Genomic DNA, 22,977 nt, shown 5'->3' on the forward strand with positions numbered 1-22,977 from the left:
TATTGTATTACTTATGCTAGATTTTTTTTTAAGTGGGAGAAGTCAAGGGCAAATGTCGACCATCTTCTATAATTTATCAGCTCATTTTGAATTTCGAGAAGTGGGAGAAGATCTGTTGTTGGATTTGGAAAACTGCCAAGCTGAAAACAAAAGCACTGCAAGAGCAAAGTGAAGAAGTCATGATGTAACCCACCTCGTCCATCGTCCACATCTTTGGCACTGCGTCCTTTAAGTGCACGGTTCCAGTTGTTGGTGTAGTCTCCCTGCCTGCGCAGCGTGTCCTGGCCCTCACGTCTGTCCTTCTTCATCCACGGAGGGCCGTACCTCCGTCCAGACCTGCGGGTCTCCTTAAACACTCTGCTCATGATGCCAAGCCCCCGTGTGTCTGACATTGAAGTCCGGCCTCCCATCTCTGATGCTACCAAAGAGTCACGGCCCCCTCTGCCCCCGGGGCCACTGTCCCCGACAAAGCCAGAGTGCAGGAAAACCAGGCTCCCGGCGGTCAGGTAGAGGAGGATGAGGGAGAAGAATCGGACAGGTTTCCTGCGGAAATAGCGCTGTATTTTCAGCAGAGGCTTGGCCATGCTGGCTCCCCCTGCCACTCAGACACGCTCTCCCAGTGATGAAAACTCATAAAGCAGAATAATTAACACCAGCTGTCCCTGTTCCCACCACACAGCACCACTGGGCCCCAACAGAAACAAAGAAAAAGTCAGATAAAGTGTCTTAATCCTGCATGAAGGTCATCCAAACAATAGCATGACTTTCCCCTTCATGTATGCCCCTTCAGTCTCATGAGGAAGATGCTTTACACCTGTGCACTGTGCAGCTCTGCCGATCAAGTCCACGTGAGAGTCTCTCTGCTTTCCCGCTGACAGTCCAGCCCTGAGAGCTGGCTCCGGGGCCACGGCATGAAAGGTGAGCGGCTCAGAATGAAAGATGAACCCTCAACACCGCTTTCACTCCAGTTATCAGCCCACTGAGATGCCACACCAGCGCCACAGTGGCACTTTCTCCCACGCTGTGCAGAAGGAAGAGGGTTTTTATTTACCGGCTGAGCTGAGATCCTTTCGCCTTTGTGAGGCTGGCTATTCAGCGAGAGAGAGGGCGTGACTCACCATCTGCAGCAAAGACACACACACACACACACACACACACACACACACACACACGCACACACACACACAAAAAAGGAAGAATAAATACACACCTGAGTAAGCCCTTATCGCACGTGGAAAAGGAGAAATAACATGAGCAGGTTACAAAAGGATGAAGTCACCCATCACCTGCTGGGAAACACATCATCATTATTGCTGTTGTTACAGGGAAGCTAAACTGCCCTCATTCCTTCATATTCTATTAAACTCATATTAAGTGGAATACAATATGGAACAGAGATAAGCAAAGACGAGATTAAAAGCAATCACGTATCTGGGAAACTTATCTGTCATGTTAGTTTGTGCACAAAACAGCCTGCAAAGCTTCACTGCAACAAGCTCAGACTTCTACATTATCTTTAATAAATTGGGTTAAGCCGAGAGGGGGAAAACAGAAACAAAGCTCTACCCTGCAGCATTTTCACTGATGTCTTTGGGAACTAATGTGTACAGGAATTGAAGGGAATTAGAAGACATTATTCAGGATGATCTAAGGTGAGGATAATTTGTGTGAATCTGTGACAGGAGAAGAGCAAACAGGCTCATTTGATGTTCAAAGAATGCAGAGGTCAACAAGTCGACTCATCCATTAACTCTAGAGTGTACACTTAAATGGACTGTCTTTGTCTTATCATAATTAAGTTATGATGTTACACTGATAACTCCATTTTTTAAAGCGGCTGAATCCCGACTTCCCAAATCCTGGGCAGCCTCCCTCAAAGGAGTCTCTGTTCTGGGACGAGTCCGCGAGGCTACAATTGGAAGGTGTAACGCAACACTCCTCAGGGTTAAGGGAATTTTCCAGAACATTCAAGGGGACACTCGCCCTTGTGGCTTTCTGTCTGCCCCGGGACAAATCCGCAGAATGCGTGTCACCTGAAACCTCAACGGCACAGCAGACCCCCCTTGGCTTCCCCTCTACTTTTTCCTCTGGTAGTCTGGGAAGAGTCTGAGACCCTCAAGGAGAAACGGATCACATTCTGCTTGTGTGCTTGAACCCGCAGCATCTATGCACAAAGAGAATCCACATCCTGTCTGACTTCTCCAAACTTTGCCTCTGTATCCTGTTCAGTGACTTCACCAGCAAGGACGGTTTTAATTACTGATGTACTTTGTCTGTGTTTTAACGATTCAGTATTTTGTTATTTTTAAGGTCAAATCTCTTTTCCTGAGTCACACTAAGTTTCAAAATGCAAACATTAAATCTCCTGAGGTATAAATGAGGGGTGGTGCAGCTGATGAGTCAAAGATAACAATAATAATAATAAAAAAAAGTAAATCATATTAGTGGGGTTCACATTCAGGACATAAAAGACATAAAAGAGTCTCTTTTGTCCAGGCTTTGCAGTTTTATAACTACGCTTTCCTAGAAAATGTCATGGTGTCAGTGGTGCAATGGGTAAACAACACCTTTAAATGTCTAGTGTGTAGGATTTAGCAAGTAGGTATAGCTACAGCTGGAGCAGCTACGTGACCCACCTACCAGCTACAATACTCGCCCACCATACCCACACGTCAGTCCACGATCACCTCCCTCTGCTCCTTGGTCCAGAAATGTAAGCCCTGAAGAAAATGCTAGGTTAGCCTTTAATTAGGGGTTGGGATTAGGGTAAGGGTCACATCTTGTTTCTAATCAGATGAATCACATCTTCATGTATTATGAATTCTAAAGTGCATTATTGCAACACTTTGCCTTGAATTTATTCACTATGTCAGGTAGTAATATTCATTACTATGTTTTGACTAGTGTCTAATTACCTGAAACCAAGAAGAATTTTTTGTTATTTTAGAATGAGCCATTTATATCTACATACGAAGTGGGTTGTCTCCCATTGAGCTTGCCATATTGTCAGGACAGGCAACCCAAAAACTGTCTCAATGTAGGGCCATTTGCATTTTTGTGTCGTTCATTTTAGTTCTCCTATACGCTTGCCTCACGGAAGAAGTTTCAGCCGGTTGCAATCTGCAACCTCACCACTAGATGCCACTAAATCCCACACACTAGACCTTTAAAGTTAGCTCATTACTATGACATGTTATATCTTGTTGTTGTTTGTATGGATGGATGTGATGTGTTGTAGTCCTGACTATTTCTTTATGCTAAGCTAAGCTTTTCAGCTCCTTTTTCTAGCTTTGCATTTATCAGAAAGACTCAACAGTGGTATCGACCCTTTCATCTAACTCTCAGCAAGAAAGCAAATTTCTTCAACTATTCCTTCGAACGTTTGTGTCTGAAACATCAATGAATGTCAGTGATCTTTTCATTCCCATGAACAGCCTCTATTTCACATTCAATTGAATGCAGTTACACGGTACAATTCCTTATATTTGTTTCTACAGCTGTCTAAACATTATTGAAAAGTGACTCCTACACTCTGTCTGTAACCATGACGATTTTTCAGTCCTGTGTCAGTATTTCGCTCTTTGTCAATGGAGAAATGATTCATATTTCAGGACGAACGAAATGCCCTCAAACAAGAAAGTCTTTGTTTCAAACTGAATAATTTGTTTGCCTTTGAGAAATGTAATCATATCTAGGCTAGTTTCCCTACAGGGTTACAAGGTCTAAATAGAAAAATAAAACTGCATATTTCAACGCGCCTCTTACTCCTCACTCACTGCGGAGGGAAACACTATCCTGAACATGTGTGGTGGCCTCTTGGTGGGATTGCAGTCCACAGGAGAGCATTGTTTTAAAGCTGTGTGCACAGGTCATGTTAGAGTGGCTGAAGCTAAAAGGCAGCGAGGCACTTCTGCTCTGAAAACACAGTAAAAAGGTTTACGAGGGTGAGCAGATGGAGAAAATGGCATCAGGGTATGTGGCACCACTCTGTCTCTAACATATGCAACCAGGCCGCACACAGGTTAATTACTGCTGTTAATAATTAATCCCCTCAGTTACAAAAATGAAATTGAACTTGTGGCTAATTTGCAGGTTCAAATGACGGTAACATGAGCGTAGATGGACTCTTGGTGCTATCAATCCTTCATATTGCATGAGGTAAAAAGAAACAAGACCGAGTCTATTCTGTCATACTAACAGCTCTGTGAAACTGTAGGCACATATCAATCCTTCATATTGCATGAGGTAAAAAGAAACAAGACCGAGTCTATTCTGTCATACTAACAGCTCTGTGAAACTGTAGGCACAGGGGTGCTTTGTATGCCTATCACGGTAATTGTGTTATCGACTTATCAAGGTCAGCAAAAAAGATCAAGGTCATGTCCATATATCATACAATATTACCCTTGTGTGTTGTGTACATGCACGTTTGTTCATGGAAGAATGTCATCACAATATTAGCCAACATGATGCCAGAATACACAGCAGGATTTTCTCGACCATCACTGGACACAGTGCCTAAAGTACTTAATTACAGCACCTAAGCAAAATGAACAGAAAAAAAATATCCTTAGACACGTTTCACCATAATTTCTGGTTGAATGAAAAGTTCACTGCTCTCTGAAAGGGCGTACTTGAATTATTATGCCATTATATTAACATTATATTAGTCGCATGAAATGGTCTTAAAATGACAATAATACCATTTAGCATTAATATTTCTGGTACAATATATCATCCAACAAGAGTAGTTACCATGACATTCATAGTGCTGTGAGTCATATTTTGCAGACTGTTTTACCAGGTGAGTTTATTGTGTAAGCCATGGATGTAAAGAGAACTGGATACAGCATTGGAGACAGGTTCCCATTCATTCTTATGAAAGTTGCTCAGTGGCACACCAAGCCAAAAAAGCTGAATTTCTGTGGTATCAAATTACATGGGTCTTCCGCATCCTGGGGCCCACAGAGCAAGCGCACTAGAGATCTACAGCGGCTGAGTGTGGCTGAACGGATAACTTCTGGTTTAGCACTCTGCTAACATGAATGGGTATAGAACTGATTTAATGATGCCTCTCTTCTAGACTTTTTATCAGCTGATCTGTCAATCAGCTGTCAAAATTGACATGGTCACGACTCTCTAATATAAATAAAGACGGGTCACAACCACCACCAAGTGACACTTTTGAGGAAGGCAGAATTTTCTGCCGAAACATGTCAAGGTGACACCCTAATACATGTCTGAGATAAAAGAACAACTAAAGTGATTATCAGAAACTGAAGATGTCTTCATTTTCTGAATGAACATGAATGAACACCAGTGAACTGTCAGTAGCTCTATTAGGTTATAAACCCAAGTATTGGATGACTTAAAATAATTGCAATGATAACACTAGACAATCCAATAGCAATATTTCACTAAAAAACACAAATGTGAGGGTCATGGTGGCACAAGGGTTAAATCACGGGGTTATCAAAGTCATTTATATTCACTGTCTGGGCACCATGAATGTGTATATTGTGCTGGTTATAGCTGTATATATTTTTGCAGTCTGAGCCAAAGTGGACTGAGTGACTGTCAGACCACCACTGCCTTCCCTAAAGTCATACCACCAATGTGGCTAAAATTCAGTGACAGTGAGTCAGGCTCTCACAATACAGCTTCACATACTGCAAGTTCATGCCATTAAGAGACACTTCAGGTGAACCTCATTCACATTTATGGCTAAAAGCAGGTGGATAAAAATCTGAATCTGAAAAAATTACGTTTGCAATCAGACAGATGGACAAAGAGGAAATACAACAGACAAGAGACAGGAGGTGCTGCAGAGGTCTCTCTGCCAAATCATGGCAATTACTCAAGTGAAGCAGACATGAACTCACTGACCATTAATTCACATTCATATTAAATGAGCCAGCAAATATTTAATCAGAGCGGATTTAGGGGAGGAAACGTCAAAGTTAATCTTTGGTGAGCGGGCCAACAGCCAGCTCAGCTTGTGCTGCAGGCGATTGGCTCTACAGGTCCATCCATAAATATTCTTCATATCTGTCCTGGGACTCATTGACCAGGGGGCAGGGTTGAGCAAGACAGAGCTGCGGTCAACTCTGCGACTCCTCTCGAGTTCAGAGACAACACTTAACTGTCAGCCAGCATGGACAACTGGTGGGTTTAATAAATGAGGAGTCACCTTGCTGTGAGAAAACCTTGAACTCAACTGTGGCACAACAGAGACAAAAGCTTCTTACAGTGTGATTGAGCTGTTTTGTGGTTTAAAGGAAATAAACTGCAGGGAAAGATGTAAAAGAAACAACAGATACATGTTTCTGTTAACCATTTTTATATCCTCAAAAAAAGTGTCGACATGATGTGAACTCTGAAAATGCTGAATATTTACGAGTTGGATGTTTTGTCACGAGAGAAGCAGATAAAAAATATTCAGTTTTGTTACTTGGCTCTGCAGATGTAATCAATTTCCATTCCTGCTGTCTCTCCACTGCCAAAAAGCATTCTCTTTACTCGGACGTGGGTGAGGTTTTTTTTTTTAAAAACTGTTAGACCTCAAAATCCCCGCTGCAAATCACACCAGCTGAATTACATTAGCTGCGATATACTCATAGTTTATTCAAAATGGGTTTTGCTTGCTGTGTTTTCACAGTCAGAAGAATACAGGACAGTGAGGTTGTGTGCATTAACAGCGGGCTTCTAAAGGGAAGAAACATGCTATTGTGATGTTGTCAGTGTTAACAGTGGCAGGAAGAAAAGGGCATCAGGTGCAACAGTTAGCTGGAAAGGAAACCATTTGAGTCTCCTCTCATTGTCCTGTTTGTATTGTCTGCACATACACTCAACTCTAAGTCCCATCCTGTAAATACTGTACTGTAACACGTTGGATGTCTTCGCTTCTTCGGCAGCAGAGGAGTTAACAGTGTTGGCTGCAGCAGCCCTGACCCTCCCCTCACCCTGGGGCCTGTCTTTCCGCTCTCCTGGTGTGTTTGGCCTGCCAGTGCGCATTAGCTGTGTTTGTCAAATCAAATCAAACTAAAGATCACATTCCTCCCCCGGTGATAACACTGGCCATGCTTGCGTCCCTGTTTACACAAATTGTTCCACGCCATCCTACTTGCAAAGTTGTCTGGTGCCTTATCACACGACCAGGAGAAAACCCAAGACCACTAGAAAGTGCCTTTAATACATGAAAATACACACATGAATTGAAACTGTAAGTATGTTTCTGTCTAGATGTCCAGAAAAAGACCTGAGTTCACATGAAAAACTGAGAGAGCTCAAACAAACCAATTAGATGCCAAAGTTTTGCTGCACTGCAGTACAGATTCAAGCAGCTCAGTCAGCGCAGATGGCAACTCGAAGGAGTGCATGACCCCTCAAAACTGGAGTGCGAATATGACTGCTTCCAATAACAACAGGATTGCACTGCCAAAGCAGTTTTTTTTAATCTCAATGTTTGGCAAAAGTTACCATGGCATGTGCTACAGTTTTGGCTCCCCATTTTCATGTCAGCCATTTTAATTAAACCTGTGCTTGATCTCAGTGTGTGCCCGCATTAGTGATTGGCTTAATGCCCAATACACTTAATTACTGGTGACCACTCAGAGGGAGGCTCATCAGCAAAGATGTTTGCAAGAATCTCTGTACAGTGACAGATTATATGAAGCTGGGAGAGCAGTTTTCAAACTCCTGACAAGTTATTTGCTACAAAAAGTTATTCTACTCTCTCCGACACGGGCAAATATAAACCATTTGCTACAGACAACATCCACCTCTGCCTCAGTGTTGACACTTACAGGTGCCACTTCACGTACCATTTTATAAAGTGTCTAAAAGTAGTCTTCCACTATGAGCCTGTATGTCATTTATCAGTAGGTTATCTGTTACCAAATCCTCTGTCTGTAATCTGTCAGGAAGTCTTGAAAATGTGGAACAAACGGGAACTAAAAGTAAACAAATCTGTAGTGTAATGAGTGTAGACAAGCTGCAGAGTGGTGGTCAGACATCTAGTGCCCCCACACTCCTTTCATTAACCTCTCATTATTGGCCTGCTGAGAGGTTAATGATTACTGTTTTACTTTTCATTTTAGATTTATTACCTGTGTGGTTTTCTTTTACGGGATACTTCAAGCTTCACCATCAAACTGTTGACAGAAAATTTGGATAAGGGCGTAAATAACTGGAGGCCCACATTACTGTACTTATGAGGCTGTGGCACGCTCGTCATTGAAGCCAGTACAAACATGGTGGTATCATCGGAAACTAGACAACCTAAGGCATTCATTTGTACCAACCAATGCCATGCTAGCTTCTTGAGAAAGCACTCCATTTTCAAAGGGGTCCCTTGAACTACCACCTTCAGATATATGAATGAAAATGGGTTCTGTGGGTACCCACGAGTCTCCCCTAAACTTGAGAGGGCTTGTTCCCAGTAAATTCCCAGTTGCTTACAATCACTGTACTCCTTCAAACTGAAGTTGCATGTTTGTCTTTTTAAGGAATAGGTCAACCAGCCTATTTAAAGAGCAATGAATTGCCAATGAACAATGAAAATAACACATTCAAACAGGACTGTTGTCAGATAACTGGTAATATTAACTGTAAAATAAGAAACCAAAGTAGGTCAGCATGCAATTTCTTAACTCTCACACTGACATAGTTTTCAGCCAGCCTCGAGCAAAAATTCCTGCGGGCGCCACTATGCCTCCGGTGAACAAAGACTCACAGAATGACAAACACTGTTGATAAACTGAGGTCACTGAGGGACATGTCTGACCGGGACTGAAACGGGAAGCATAGTTAAATTTTACTTTGTGTCAAATTTGTTAGTCATGTGACTCAAGTTCACATCTGTGGTAACGGATAAACAAAGGTCTTCTGGGGTTGAAGTATTCCTTTAACAATAGTTTGCATGTGCATCAGCAAACAATGTGGCAGTTGTACTGTGAAGCTCTGTTTTACCTGCCTTTGCACAAATCCTGCCAGTTCTGGTCTGGACAGACAAGAGAGGAAAAATAGCTGACTGTAAAAACAAAGCACACTTACATATTTTTCCACAATGTTCTACAGACTGAAAAGGTTTCTGCATAAATTGAAAAATGTGAGGTTTTTAAGTCCCAAATCATGAAAGGTTTTCAGCACCTTTTTCCATTTGTAGTCAAAGTATTTGGATGGTTTGGCAGTTTTACATATTTACATATTTTTTAGGAGCCAATCATTACTTTTAGACAAGATTGGAAAGTCGTGCGTCAGCACAGTCGTCAGACGAGAATGTTGGCATTGTACATTTCTGCAAACCACGACTATGTTACATTTGCAAGCTGCATATGTATCATATCAGTGTTTCTAAAGTGATGTAGTATGTGAGCTCACTTCTGTTAGTGAGAGGTGATTGAGATGGTGGATGGAGCATCAGCTGGGCAAGACGCCAACCTCGCTGCAGACTACTGCAGACTACTTTATAAGACTAACAACAAAATTGTTTCTGTTTAGCGAGACATTGCTGTGTTTTTCGCAGCTTTTTAGGCACCAAACATGGTTGTTTTGTAGCGACCTGTCATTGTGTTTCCAGCAGGGATAGTGCCACGAAAAGCAGTTGTTTTTTACACAGATATTACTGCATTTGTTCCTCCAAAACCAGGTGTTTTAAGCTAAATATGATATCTTCCTAACCATAGAAGTGGTTTTTGTGCCTACATGTTAACCACAGTCAGGGGCGGAAATCCCAGGGGGGACAGGGGGGACATGACTCCCCCTTCAGTAAAGCTGTACCCCCCTAGAATCATTTGAGACACAATTAATAATTTTTGAACAATGCAGTAGTATTTATTAAAAGCACAATGTAAGCGGTGCTCATTATAATCGCGCAACAATGTGCTATTTAAATCTTAAAAGATTTAGTCCTCCCCTCCTATTCCTAGTAGTGGTATATCCAACACTCTTTCCAACGAGTGGGGCTGCTTGGCAGCAGCAGCAGCGTGACTGGAACCGCTGCTCACATCGCGCATTGCAGGGTAAGATGTCGACTCACACAGACACAGTTTAACTTACACAAGTTACAACACATCCCATTTACTGTTACAACAAGCCCCAGGCCCAGGCTGATAATATAAACTGTCTGCAACATTTCTCCTGCATTGTTCAAAAGCTTACTCAATTACGAGTGCTGCTAAGCTAAAAGCTAATGATTAAGCTCAGAGTTTAGTGACAGAGAGGACAGGACAAGAGCAGTCAGTGGCGGAGCAATGGGTACCTGTCTGTGGGCTCTCCACCTGTCAGTGAGACAAACATGAAAGACATGCAGACGAGGAGTGGCCATTACGCGCGACCAGAGATATTGGATAAAGGAGATACCCCACCGTAGGCTTATCCAATGTTAAGAAAACGGTTACTCTTCCTGTCTCCTAAGTGGGCGTGGTTAGCTTTCCCTCCAGAGCCTGTTCTCCCTCAACCCCCCCCCCCAGTGCCCACCACCGTGTTGAACAGAGGCTCTGTGGATGTCTGTGTATGCGGATCGAGAAGCAGGTGGAATGAAAATACATTCTTCCTATAACCGCAGCCTATTGCTGCACAAAGCTTGGGCATTTTTTATTTATTACTAGCGGTAAATAACTGTTTGTAAGCTAACTGTGGGTACCTGTGGGTATGGGTACCTGTCTGTAGACTCTCCTCCTGTCAGTGAGACAAAGACATGCAGACGAGGAGCAGTCATTACGCACGGTTGTGAGGTGCGCAGCGGCAGATCTCACAGCACACCGTTTATAAACCAGTTTACCAGTTTAATTGCAGGAAATGTTTAGTTTTAGTTTTAGTTTAGTTAGTATAGACATTCACTCTGCCTGTTGGAGAGATAGAGAGAAGATTAAAGCATCAAATTGTGGTAAAAGATGCTGTATAAAAGACAGGCTACAACTTTTTTTCCTTGTACCCCCCTGGAATTATTCTCTAGAATTTTACTGTTTATTGTCCCCCTCAACTATGAAATGGGATTTTCGCCCCTGACCACAGTGTTGCTAAAGTTTAAAGTTTCAGTGTATCTGCTGCATAACTGTGCACAAATGTACCCATGATGATCTTTTAGAGTCATAATTTTTAAAAATTAACTTTAGAAAAAAGTCAACACATACTGGTAGATCCTGTCTGACAGAAATCATGAGATTTGACCCTTCTGTTGTGTGACAGACTGGGTTTGCATTTCTTCTTTGTTTTCGTATTTCACTAAATTTGAAACAGGCACTTACTGAAAGAGATCTGTTACTGTCATGACATGATTTCCGTGTTCAGTCTTGTCGGATATACCCTCCCAAAGCCTGAGGGTAATTAGAAATAAGAGTACATTAGGCATTGGAGAGGTTGAACAGACCAATCACAGTTAGGGTTTTTAAGTACACCCTATGAAGCTTAAAAATTAAGCCCAGGATGGCAGGGAAAAAGCCCATTGTAATCCTGATAATACTCAATGGTCCATTAAGCTCAGTGGTGACCTTTTTACTCTGAAAGAGAAGAGGTAAATTAAAGGGTCTAAAAATAATGTAATCCTCTTCTTTGACTGGTGCACAGTAGCGTTAAGCTGCAGCATTGTAATCGAGTGACTGATGATCATCACTTCCGCCAACACACTGTGATAAGCAACTGACACAGTCAAAAAGAAAATAGGAGTGGAGGAATAATAGCTCCATTGTGGTTGTGGACACAAAGCAGCAGAGTTCAATTAGGCATGAGCAGGGAGACAAAAACTGAACAAGTCATTTGCACAAAATGTGGATTAGCACTAATTCTTCTACTTGTAGAGTTGTTTGTTCATGCAGAGTCTGTTTGCAAATCTGAGGGAAAGAAAGAACTAAAAGGAGAGAGAACTTCTACTATTCTGGGGAGAGAAGTGCTATAAAAAAAAAAAAGAAGAAGATCTTTGATTGAAACAGGAAAGACAGCCCTGGCAGTAATGATGTGTCGCACAGCTCCAAAGAGAGAGAAATATCCCAGATTCCCGTTGTGTGAGTTTCAGACCCAACCCTAGTAGCTGCCACTCCCAGATCCCAGTTGGCCACATGGATGGACATTTGAGAAACAGTCACTTGAATTGCTCCTCTCTAATGGCTTCATAAAAGAAGTAATTATTCTGCAGCAGGGAGGCGCTGTCAATGAGAGATCAAATGATGTCTTCCACTATCCAACCTCAACAAAGCTCTTCATTCAGGGCCTTACAGAATATCTGCAGTTCAGTTTTTTCAAAGAGGAAAAGAGCTTTTTCCCCCTTTTCTTCTCCCACCTTCACTAAGCACAGAGGATCTCTCTGCTTTAATTAAAAGTGAATTCTCCCGGCTCAGTTCTGCTGCGAATCTCACTCCTCTCTGCTTGAATAGACTTAAGAGGGGATTGCAGTAGGTTTCAGCAAATGTTTAGTTGGTGAGGAGGAGGAGCAGCAATGGGGGAGGAATAGGAAATGTCTTTGAATGGAACTTGAGGCAATTTTCAACAGCACATCGTTAAGTTAAAGTGTGAATCCACAACACCGACAAACACATCTCAACAACACGCAGCCAAGAAATACAGTTATTCATTAACTGAGTATAAGGCACTTTGTTTTTCCATGTTGGACAGAGAGAAAACCTGCATTTTACGAAGGATAAGTGTTCTCAGCTGCACCAAAGAGTGGGTGTTTGGCTCAGTTATATTTGGAACCACTTTCTATTGAAGATATTTAATATTAATATGAGTCAGTATTTACTATTTCTGAGCTTGAACAACTGCTCTGTTAAACACGACGCCAGAAAAAAACATGACTTCAATCTGTCATGTCAGTGTTAAATAAATGTTTCAGGTTTTGGTAGGTGTAATTCTGAGGAAGCCAAACTGGCTGTTTCCCCAACACCTTTAGTCTTTATGATAGGTAAACCACATCCTGACTGTGTGCTCAATGCACAGACATGAGATCGACACTGATCCTCTCATCTCACTTGCTGATGTTCAAACCCAGAGATATCTGAGGTTTTATTCATGAAATGAATTCAAGAAAGAATTTCAGGGCGCCCACTAGCTCATGCAAGTTTCCCATGTACAAAGACCGTGTCCTTGCTGCAGCAGCTGCAGGCTCGATTCCAACTCTCAGCCCTTTGCTGCATGTCATTCGCTGTCTCTCTCCCCCTCTCAAGCTATATAACTGTCCTATTAGATAAAGCCAAAAAGCCCCAAAAATATCCTAAAAAAAAAAAACAAAAAAAAAAACATATCCCCTTCACGTAGAATCAGGAGGATGGTACACACCAATCAGATTTTAGTGGACGAGAGCAGGATAGTAAAAGTAGATGGCATTGTTGTTCAAAATTAAAACATTTTAACTTTTTGCCTTTCTCCGCAACGCAATTCACAACCTGATTTTGCTCACACAAGGAGCAAACACAATCTGGACCAATACCGTACAAAAATTACTACAGAAAAATCAAAAAATAATAAATAATAATTGTATCTAATATATTTTATTCCATTATTTGTTTACAATATTGCATCACCATCAAAATATATTGTTTAATTTTTCCACCTTGCCATTATGATGGACTGTTTGTTTTTCCTGTGCTGTCCAGACGGTGTTGTCCATCCGCCTGATTCCATGTGAACGCAAATATACCCCCTCTAGCTGCTCTTACTTCCAGAAAAACATGAAAAATACCAGATGATACATCAGAGAGTGAGGAAAGAATCATATATAATGTCTCAGAAGTATACTCAGTAACAGGGATACAGCCACACAGCCCTTTTTTTATATTAGCTGCATGCCATTTTGCAACACAGTAATCCAGTAGAGATCTAATTTATTGATATCTATTGATCCAGCTAACTACAGTGTGCTTCTATATGACAAGTGGCTCAGACCAGCCACCAAGCTGATGTGCACAGTAGTTTTATAATGTCACAATAACGTTCACACGTTCATAGCATCAAAGTTCAAACATCAAAGTTATTTTTAACATTTTATTTTGAACATGCTGGGCTACCCAATGATTGGATTTGTCACATAATGTTAACTACAGTAAGAGTTACATACTGTACGTTTAAGGTCAGTGGAAATAAGTATCATCATTTAAGTTGAACATGTTGGCAAACAGTTGCTTATATATATTTAATCCAGCAATTTTGGAGCAACACTGGCATTTATTTGTGAATGTGAATAAAAGATCTGACTCTAGTTTTCTGGTCAACACCAACTTAAAAATAGCCGTATCCTACAGGGGTATAATAATCATGTTGTTGGAGGAACTTATTCGCAGAGGAAGATGTTGACACAACTGTCCTTCTGTATAACGCAGCTTCTTCTGCTCTGTTGGACAGAGTAAGAACAGTGCTCGGCAGTGCAGTGAGAGGGGAGACAGACCCTCTACACATTCAAGCTCCCGTGTCAATGAGCAGCCACTCTGCTGAAGTGTCCTTAAGCAAGACGCTGAGTTCTCCAGCACTGTTGTTCTGCAGCTTACCCTTCACTCTAAGTGAGACATGAAAAGAGCATTTTTGAACATATCTTTACAGAAATATAATATATAATGTGAAATTACTCTGCCAAAGGCACCAACTATTACAGTAAATGTGTGCTTCAAAAGCACTGAAGACAGTCAGGGTGAAATGAGATAGAACCAGGGTGAGGCTGGTTGTGTTTGAAGTAACAAAATCTCACTTCCCCTTTGCTACAGTCCTCTTTCCTTTTAGAAACCCACAATGTGGTCTCGCACAGGCTAATCCTTCAAAGCTCAATCCATTTTTAACTACAAAAATCATTGCACTTGCCTTTTTGATCCACTGCGTTTTTCAGCTCACTGTCAAAGAATCTAAGATTTGGACCAATATATATCCTTGAGAGCTAGATAAGTCTGCAGAAAGGGGATTAGAGAGGCTACTAAAGATGTTATCTGGCGTAAAGGGGTGATCCTGCCCACAGCACCGCATGCTGGGACCACTTCAGACAAAACAAGATCCTGAAACTGTGTCGCTGTCTCAGCATGAGGTAGAGTTAACAGAAGGTATCCGGTAAAACAGTCAGGTGTTTTCTTTTTGCCACAAAAACAGAAATGCAATCAAACGTCCCCACAAATGTGTGAATGTGTCTGCTTCTCATGGTCTGGTAAGATTAGAAAGTGTAGAGTCATCCCTGTGGCTCTGTGGTTTAAGACGACGAACATATAACCATGTTCGATGTAGTGAAAGAAGATCAAATGCAAAAGCTGTGACAGAAAAATGTACATAAGCATTATAAACAAAAGTAATAATGATGCATTGTGTTACATTATCATATAGGTCTATTGATGCATTAAAGCTTAAGCAGCATTAAAATGTTACAGCTGGTTAATGTGGAGCTGGACTACTTTACATTTTGTTTTCATTCATTTTCTGTGACCGCTTATTCTGCTAGGGGTCGGGTGGCCTATCCCAGCTGACATTGGGCGAGAGGCAGAGTGCACCCTGGACAGGTCGCCAGACTATCACAGGGCTGACACATAGAGACAGACAACTACTCCTGCTCACATTCACACCTATGGGCAATTTAGAGTCACCAATTAACCTGCATGTCTTTTGATTGACGGAGGAAGCTGGAGTAGCCGGAGAAAACCCACGCTGACATGGGCCGAGCAAACTCGGCACAGAAGGGCTTGAATTAGCAACCCTCTTGCTGTGTGGCGACAGAGCTAACCACTGCATCAACATGCTGCATTTTGTTTTGTATAGTCTAATTTGTAAAATTGCATTATATTGTAATGGTTGATTATAGTTTATATGTAGCTGTCGAGTAAACTTAGTAGAGTAAAAAGTATAATATTCCCCCCTGCGATGTAGTGGAGTCGAAGTACTAGACTGGCTGCTTTCCACCACTGACTGTAAATTAAATTGTATCCAACTGGAATCCATGTGACAAAAGGATAAAATGTGCAAATGTGAAATGCAGCTGCTTCCTTTTTGGTTCAGTGATGTTTGGAAATAATTGTAAAACCCACAGAGTTTAATAACAAACATTCTGAGCCTGCTTCCCCGCCAGATTGTAACGATAGTTGACAGTAATATGAGGAGAAATCAACCACAGAAACAGCAAGAGGTTCTAATTTTTTTCTTTTCACAGACTGTAGCCTCAGCAGAACAGAGTATAATACAGCCAAAACATGTGTCTCGAGTCATGACACAAACTATTATCTCATTTTTTCTCAAGTGAAAAAATATTTCCTTGCTATTAGTATGCAGCCTATACTGTTCTCGTCACCCACACATACAACCCACAGCAGAATCTAGAGCATTCGGCGCTCATACTTGTGGAGTTGTTCAAAGTCTGTCTGGGAAATTAACACTAAGTTAAGAGAAGGAAGATGAGACGATGGAGGAAGGCAGGTACAACAGAGAGAATCTTATCACAAAAGAGCCTCTGATTACATTATCACAGGCTGATAGTTTATTTTGCTTTAACAAAAAGGAGCATGAAAGGATTGCATGAGAGCAGCTGGCCCCTCTGCCACTCTGAGTGTTGCTGTACACAAGCTATTTAGCTGTTTTTGATGAGGTCTTCAATGTGCACAGTCACGCAGGGCAGCGAGCTGGGTGCAGTGGTCTGGATGCATTCACTTGAGGGACATGAAGTGTGTATGTAGAAGGGTGCTCTGTAAGCATCTGCAATCTGTGTACTGAACCGTGGGCCTCATCAGCATCACGCAAATCAGCCTGTAAAGGTCGAGCAGCACCAGAGGCCTGCTGTCAGCATATCCTCTCCAATTAAATGTGAGCATCATTAGAGGCCTTGTTGCTCATACATCCTATTTTTAGTCAACTGTTGTTGTTGTTGTTGTTGTTGTTGTATTGTTTTTGTTGACAACAAGTTGTCATTATGTCCTCATTGCTGGTCCCATCAGCTCGCCATGAAATGACAATTCTACAGCTATGTAAATAACATGTTAAAGGAAAGCTTTACCCACAAAAATCATCTTTTGTATATCAGTTACTCACCCTGTTAGGGTGACAACAACTTTGTGAACGAAGAATCCAAAAACTGAGAAAATCCTTAATGAATCAGATTAAAAGGGGTCCATGTTTAACAACAGCAAAACTATATCAAAGCATCCATTTATACACTCTCACACAAATTATGCACTATCATCCAAGTGTCATTTATCCAGTTGTATGCTTAGTACTTCCTAAAACCTTATGTAAAACAAATCGGCATAAACAGCCTCATGCATGGACAAGGAGCACACCTGTGCAAGGGTACATGTGTGCACACATTCAGTATTCAATTCAAATGCCTGCACACGCCCAGGGACGCTAGGCAGAAGTACATTAAATAGTAAGGTTTTTGCAAAAATGCATGTATTTGGAGGTACTGAGCATACAACTGAATAAATGAGACTTGGTACTTGGCAACTCTGCATGAGTTGTGTGAGACTTTGACTGTTAAACCCAGCCCCATTTTACTTCAGTTCATCAAGAATTTTCTGTTTTTGGATTCTTCATTCACTAAAAAGGCATGCGACAAAAAGACTGTATTCTTCACTGATTCAGTGTAACGATGGTAAGTAACTGATACACTAATAATCATTTTCTAGGTGAAGTACTCCTTTAAATTCACACATATTTAAAGTCTGGACTAAAGCTAGTACAGCTAATTGATGGTGAAATCTTGAAGTAATAAACGTCTAGCGTTTGCCTGAGTAAAGCTTGATTCTCTTGAGGGAACTGACATATAAACAGTACATAATGAAAGTTGAACATATCAGCAGACATTGTGAATACTATTGTTGATCATTTATTCACTGCATGTTTCAGAGAAATGCTTGGTTCTCTGATACTTTTTACTGTAACCGCATTGTTTCCCAGATTCTGAAACAGCATCACTCACCACATGAAGCAAAAATCTGAAGGAAATTGAGAAAGGGTCACTTTTGCAATGATGGAAGGTTACATGTACCGTATGTGTGTGCACACAGGGGAGCACTAGTATGCTATTACATTAAATGTACATGTGTGTGGGTGTCTATTTGTGTATGTGTGTATGTGTGTATGTGTGTGTAGAGGTAGAAATGGGCAAAGTGTCTGGGGATTCAGGCTTTCTGGCAGCTGCCTGCTTTGGACTTGCAGGAAGGAGCGAGCCTCAGTGCTGCAGCCGCTCCTAAGATGAATAAAATATGACGAGCATGCAGCAGTGTTTCAGTGTTGCTCTGATGCAACATAGACAACATCTCTAAAGCAACGGAAGAAAGACTGAGTGTGTTTACGACCGTGTGTGTGAGATACAGAAACAGAAATCTCTGAAATAGCTGGGCGAGATGACAGCTAGGTTCTCGATTATTTTCTTAAAAGAAATACCTGTGCTTCAGTCCAACAGGGATGCAGTTGCATTTAGGAGTCAGGTCACTCATGTCCTAAAAACGTATTTTCTCACTTCCCTGTAGTGGCAACTTGCCATGCAGATAGTTTTGGTTTTATGTGCCCATTTTTTGACTTTCTGCCTCTGAAACTTACAGGGACTCTTTCTTCAGTAGAAAGTAGTTCCAATGAAAACGTCTCTCAGTGAGGTCTCTGGATTTTCCTGAGTAACTGAAACATTTATGGAAAGAACATTTTTTAGTGCTGTGACCGCCACAAACAAAACACCCTTCACCTCAGTTAAATTGGGTTGGAGGCAGAAATCGCAGAACTTCATCAGATAAAACTGAAACTATCTGCATGGATAGATCACAGTAATGGTAAGAGCCTGAATTGACTGCTTAAGCTTCAATTAGCACAGAATTCATAAAACAGAAATTTCGCTCCTCTGATAATGAACATTAGTACAATTATTGTCGCAGGAACCTTCTAGCCATGACTCTCCAACATGACAATCCTCCCACCAACCAGTCAGTTGTAACATAGACTGTATGAAATAATGGACATAGCTACCATGACGTCAAACATTGGTTTGTGGAATCCTGTTGTAATGTCTTACGTTTGGCATTTTGGCCATCGCCATCTTGTTTGTTTTATTTGGAGCCAGAGGTGACCAAATTCAGATGAGAGGTCAGAGCTGTGGATTAGGAAGGGGTGGATCTGACTCATAAACTGTTGTGATGCCTCACAGACAGACTGTCAATCAAGCAGCAAGACCCTTAAATATGCATAAATCTAAGCATTAATAATAATGTAAACGGGTGAGTCATATAAAAATCCACCCTCCATACATCTGTCATGAAGGGCGGAATTAGCTCTTTTTGGTACCAGGCTGTAAACATTTTTATTTCTGCTGTAAAGTCGGACATTTTAACATGGCTGTCTATGGGGACTAACTCTGTTTTGGAGCCAACCTCAAGTGGTCATTCAAGGAACTGCAGTCTTTGGCACTCCCGTGTTGGCTTCATTTGTCAGCCCTGAAGATGCTACTACTTAGCAAATAAACAAAAAAGCTGAAATGAACCAGTAATAAATTGATGGTTGAAGTGTCCGGCTTCTGCTTCTCAAAATGGAAGTGGTGTGAACGCAAACCTGACAAAAATGAGACGAGAGAGTGAGTTCAGTCATAAACTGCTCAGGTACAGTTTCTGTTTACAGATCCGCAGCAGCCTCTGTGTTTTCTTTGTGGTGAATTAATATCAAACAATTCCATGAAGCCATCCCCACTGTTGGAAAGGTACAGTGAAGTGGTACTTGAGCCCATCTGATAATGCTGCAGTAGTACGTCACACAAAAAAGTTTCATTTGAGGGTCTAACACAGCAAGTAATGCCGCCTGTGCTCTGGCTTCAGTCTAACGGGTCAGCCAGACCGTGTTTAAGTCGCCGCGGTTGACTGAGGAGAGGGCTGAACCGGGAGTCAGTGAGGCGCTGAGTGGGAACTTGAGCTGAGTCATCCCACCCTCAAGCAACCTGGGAAAGACATCTGCACAGTCGCAGAGAGAGCGGAGGTGATGAGGGTTGACAAGGCGTGCCAATGGGCTCGTGGCTGACCAGGCGTGCTTCATTTACTGCATGTGATAGTTCCTAACATCACGGCCAACCTGGGCACTTCTACTGACAGATGGAGAACATTAGCGCCGCTGCAGAGGAGCTCATGTGTGTGTGCTCTGCTTACTGCCAGATTCAGAAAAGTAGCTGATAAGGGGATAGACTCAGGCGCTCATCCCGCTTGCTGCTGTAAATTAATGGAACAACATGTAAGGCGGAGTGTAAGAATAATAAGCCCTTGCTTAAAGTGTATAAATAGACAAGGCTTGGTTACTGTTGCACATCTTTCACGAGAAATCCCTGTAGATACAATTACTGCGCACCAAACTATCAAGAGGACATGCTACTATTTAGCCCTTAATGACGAATTCCCAACAGGAAATAAGCAAAAGAAGTAGATCTGTTTAAAAGCTTGAGTATTCTGTTAGTTCATGATAATCACAGCGGTGGAGGGGTGGAACAGAGGGATGCACATCTTGATTTGGCCAAGTAGTTCATTTCACAGCAACCTGACAAATTTCTCTGGCAAGTGTGAGAATCCAATTAGAGCCCGGCACGCTGAACGGAGATCTGAAGCCGCTGCTGACACTGACTGCACAGGCTGACGGGCCCAGAGGGGTCTCCACCCCTTCTGATTCTTTATCACATCAGGGCTCCCGCTGCTGTATTGCAGTATTGTTAGGACAGGGCTTATCAAAATCTCCTGACATCCTCTTTTAAGCAAGAAGCTCGTCTAACTCCTCACAGCGCAATCTGGATGTGTTTTCACGGATCGACTAACGCTGCTTGAAGTGAGGTTCTTAAAGCTGAGAGAACACCATGATATCGACCTCATGATCAAATAGAGCTTAAAAATGATTTCTTTATATGTCATTTAATTGTTCTTCCTAGTGTTGTCACAATACTGGAATTTCTAACTTTGATGCAATACCTTGAAAACTATCGATATTTGATGCCATTTTCGATACCACGGGGAGAAACTGACATTCAGACCATTAAAAATTTAAGATGTTTATTAAAAGATACATTTAACAAACAGTGATTGTGATGTTCGTTATGCGTCCTGTGTTCCTGACACATTCAAATCTGATAGAATGCAATAAATTAACTATTGATGCATCCTTGATAATGCTTTATTGTTGTTAACAATGTGTCACAGTCAGTGTTCTGATAATGTTTTGGAAAGACTGAAGTGAGTGTAATAGACTCATGTATGTTGCCTGTATTAGTTAGTCTTTGCTTTCACTGGGTCAGTTAACTGTTAGGAGGATTCTGGTCTGTTCTGCCTCACCACCTTATTCCCCTCACCTGAGCCTCTCCGCCTGTTTTCTCCACCTGCACTTAATCCCCTCACCTGACTAGTTTGTATTTAAGTCCTGCATTCTCCTGTATTCAGGTCCACCTGCTCCGTTTCTCTTATTGCCCTTCTGTGCATCCTTAAAATAAGGCCTTCTTTATTCCTACATTATTCAGTTGTCTTCGACCTATTAGAATATAAATACCTCTAATGTGGGAACTCATTTAGTATAAATGGTGCTTCAGTCTGAGGTCCAGCATTACCCAAAGACAAAAGCCTCTCAGTGAAGCACACAAGCAGCACTCGACCATTCTGTCCTCCAGTTTCCTAAAAGTGGAGTTGGTAAACTAAATTTCTCTTTTTAAAGGCCCGCCCGTTGCCAGGTCAGAGCTCTGTTGGTGCAGCAGCCACAGAAAATGAAGCGCAGCACTTTAACAGTAACAAAAACCTTTCTGTGTGGCAGGGATCAAGTTGAAGAAAGGACAAGGGGGTCTGCTGCTCGAGGTGAGCAATTACAGTGGTGATGTGCTAATCTCGGCCGCTGGCACCATCTCAAGGTCGGCGGTGGACTGCCGAGAATGTGACTTATACATTCACTGTTTTATCTTCTGCTCCTCATCTTTTTTCATTTTCTCCACTGCTTTCACACATTCTGTTCGCTCTTCAAGCCTCCTGCCTACCCTGAGTGGTTGGTGTCGTTCACACAGTGAGTCAGTCTTGACGGTGCGGAGGGCAAACAGAGATGTTGGGTCAGACTGAGAGGAGCCAGAGTTGATGCCGCATCTGAGACACCGACTGACCTCCTGATGAACGGCAAATAAAAATCCATGTTTGGGAAAAAAGTCTTGGAAGAGCAGAGAGGTTGTTCTCCATCAAATTACTATATGGTAAATTATACAGTATAACTGCTGTTTGATCACAGTAATTACATGGGCTGATGTACTTAAACTGGAGCTGGGTGTCTACAACCACAGAAGCAGAATGGCAGTCGAAGGAGTCGGACATTGAACTGTTTGCTATGGTCATTTGACTGGTACAAAAGAAAGTAGCGATTGTTGTCAGCTGATATGGGGCCACTAAGAGTGTCGCTCTCACTAGATTTAGAATTCCACTGTGGCCTATTCTTGCACCTATTTTTTTTGAATGAAACAGAAAAATACACATACACCAATCCAAGTTTCTCCCTTTCACCTAACTAACACTAACATTCGCTTAAACGCTTAACTGCCTTGTTAACTTCTTGTAAAACACTTACTTCATTCACACCTGACAAAAACAAAATAAAACTCACTAAAACCATCTTAGTTAGTCTTGTAAATCATCTAGCTAGTCCACTGTTGCAACAATTACCAACTCTGGTTTGGTCAAAACAAACCCTAAATTCACCGAGTTAGATATGAAAACATTCTGATATGCATGCTGTTTATCCTCACTGTTTTTCTCTAACACTTGTTCTTTGGAGGCAGCTACAGTTTCAATTTACATGTTTCAACAAACATGCAATTAATGGTTAGGTGTGTGTGACTCAGGAGGATTTAGTAGCATCTAGAGGTGAGGACTGCAGGTCGCAACCAGCTGAAACTTCTCCCAGTTTTAATTCCTTGAGTGTTCATTGCTCAGGAGGTTTCTACCGGGAGCCGAATCATCCACAGAGGTCTCCTCCTCTCCAAAACAAATGGACCAGGTAATTTAAACCAGTACAAACACGAAATAAAGCAGTTTCACATTACAAATC

General features: G+C 41.8%; 1 protein-coding gene across 2 annotated transcripts in view; it reads right to left on the reverse strand.

Moving 5' to 3' along the window:
* Positions 1–22,977, reverse strand: part of wscd2 (WSC domain containing 2) — a 46,966-nt gene that overhangs the window by 18,383 nt on the left and 5,606 nt on the right. The window contains exons 1-2 of one of the 2 annotated variants that reach the window (XM_049578895.1): positions 11,250–11,268; positions 194–1,121 (exon numbers count right to left, since the gene is read on the reverse strand). In XM_049578895.1, the coding sequence (XP_049434852.1) occupies positions 194–584 (391 nt within the window). In that variant the 5' untranslated portion in view covers positions 585–1,121; positions 11,250–11,268. Of the gene's footprint in view, positions 1–193; positions 1,122–11,249; positions 11,269–22,977 lie in introns of those variants that run through there. The other variant, XM_049578894.1, reaches the window with a different exon arrangement.

Source organism: Epinephelus fuscoguttatus, linkage group LG6, assembly GCF_011397635.1.
Source record: "Epinephelus fuscoguttatus linkage group LG6, E.fuscoguttatus.final_Chr_v1".
NCBI classification, from domain to species: domain Eukaryota; kingdom Metazoa; phylum Chordata; class Actinopteri; order Perciformes; family Serranidae; genus Epinephelus; species Epinephelus fuscoguttatus.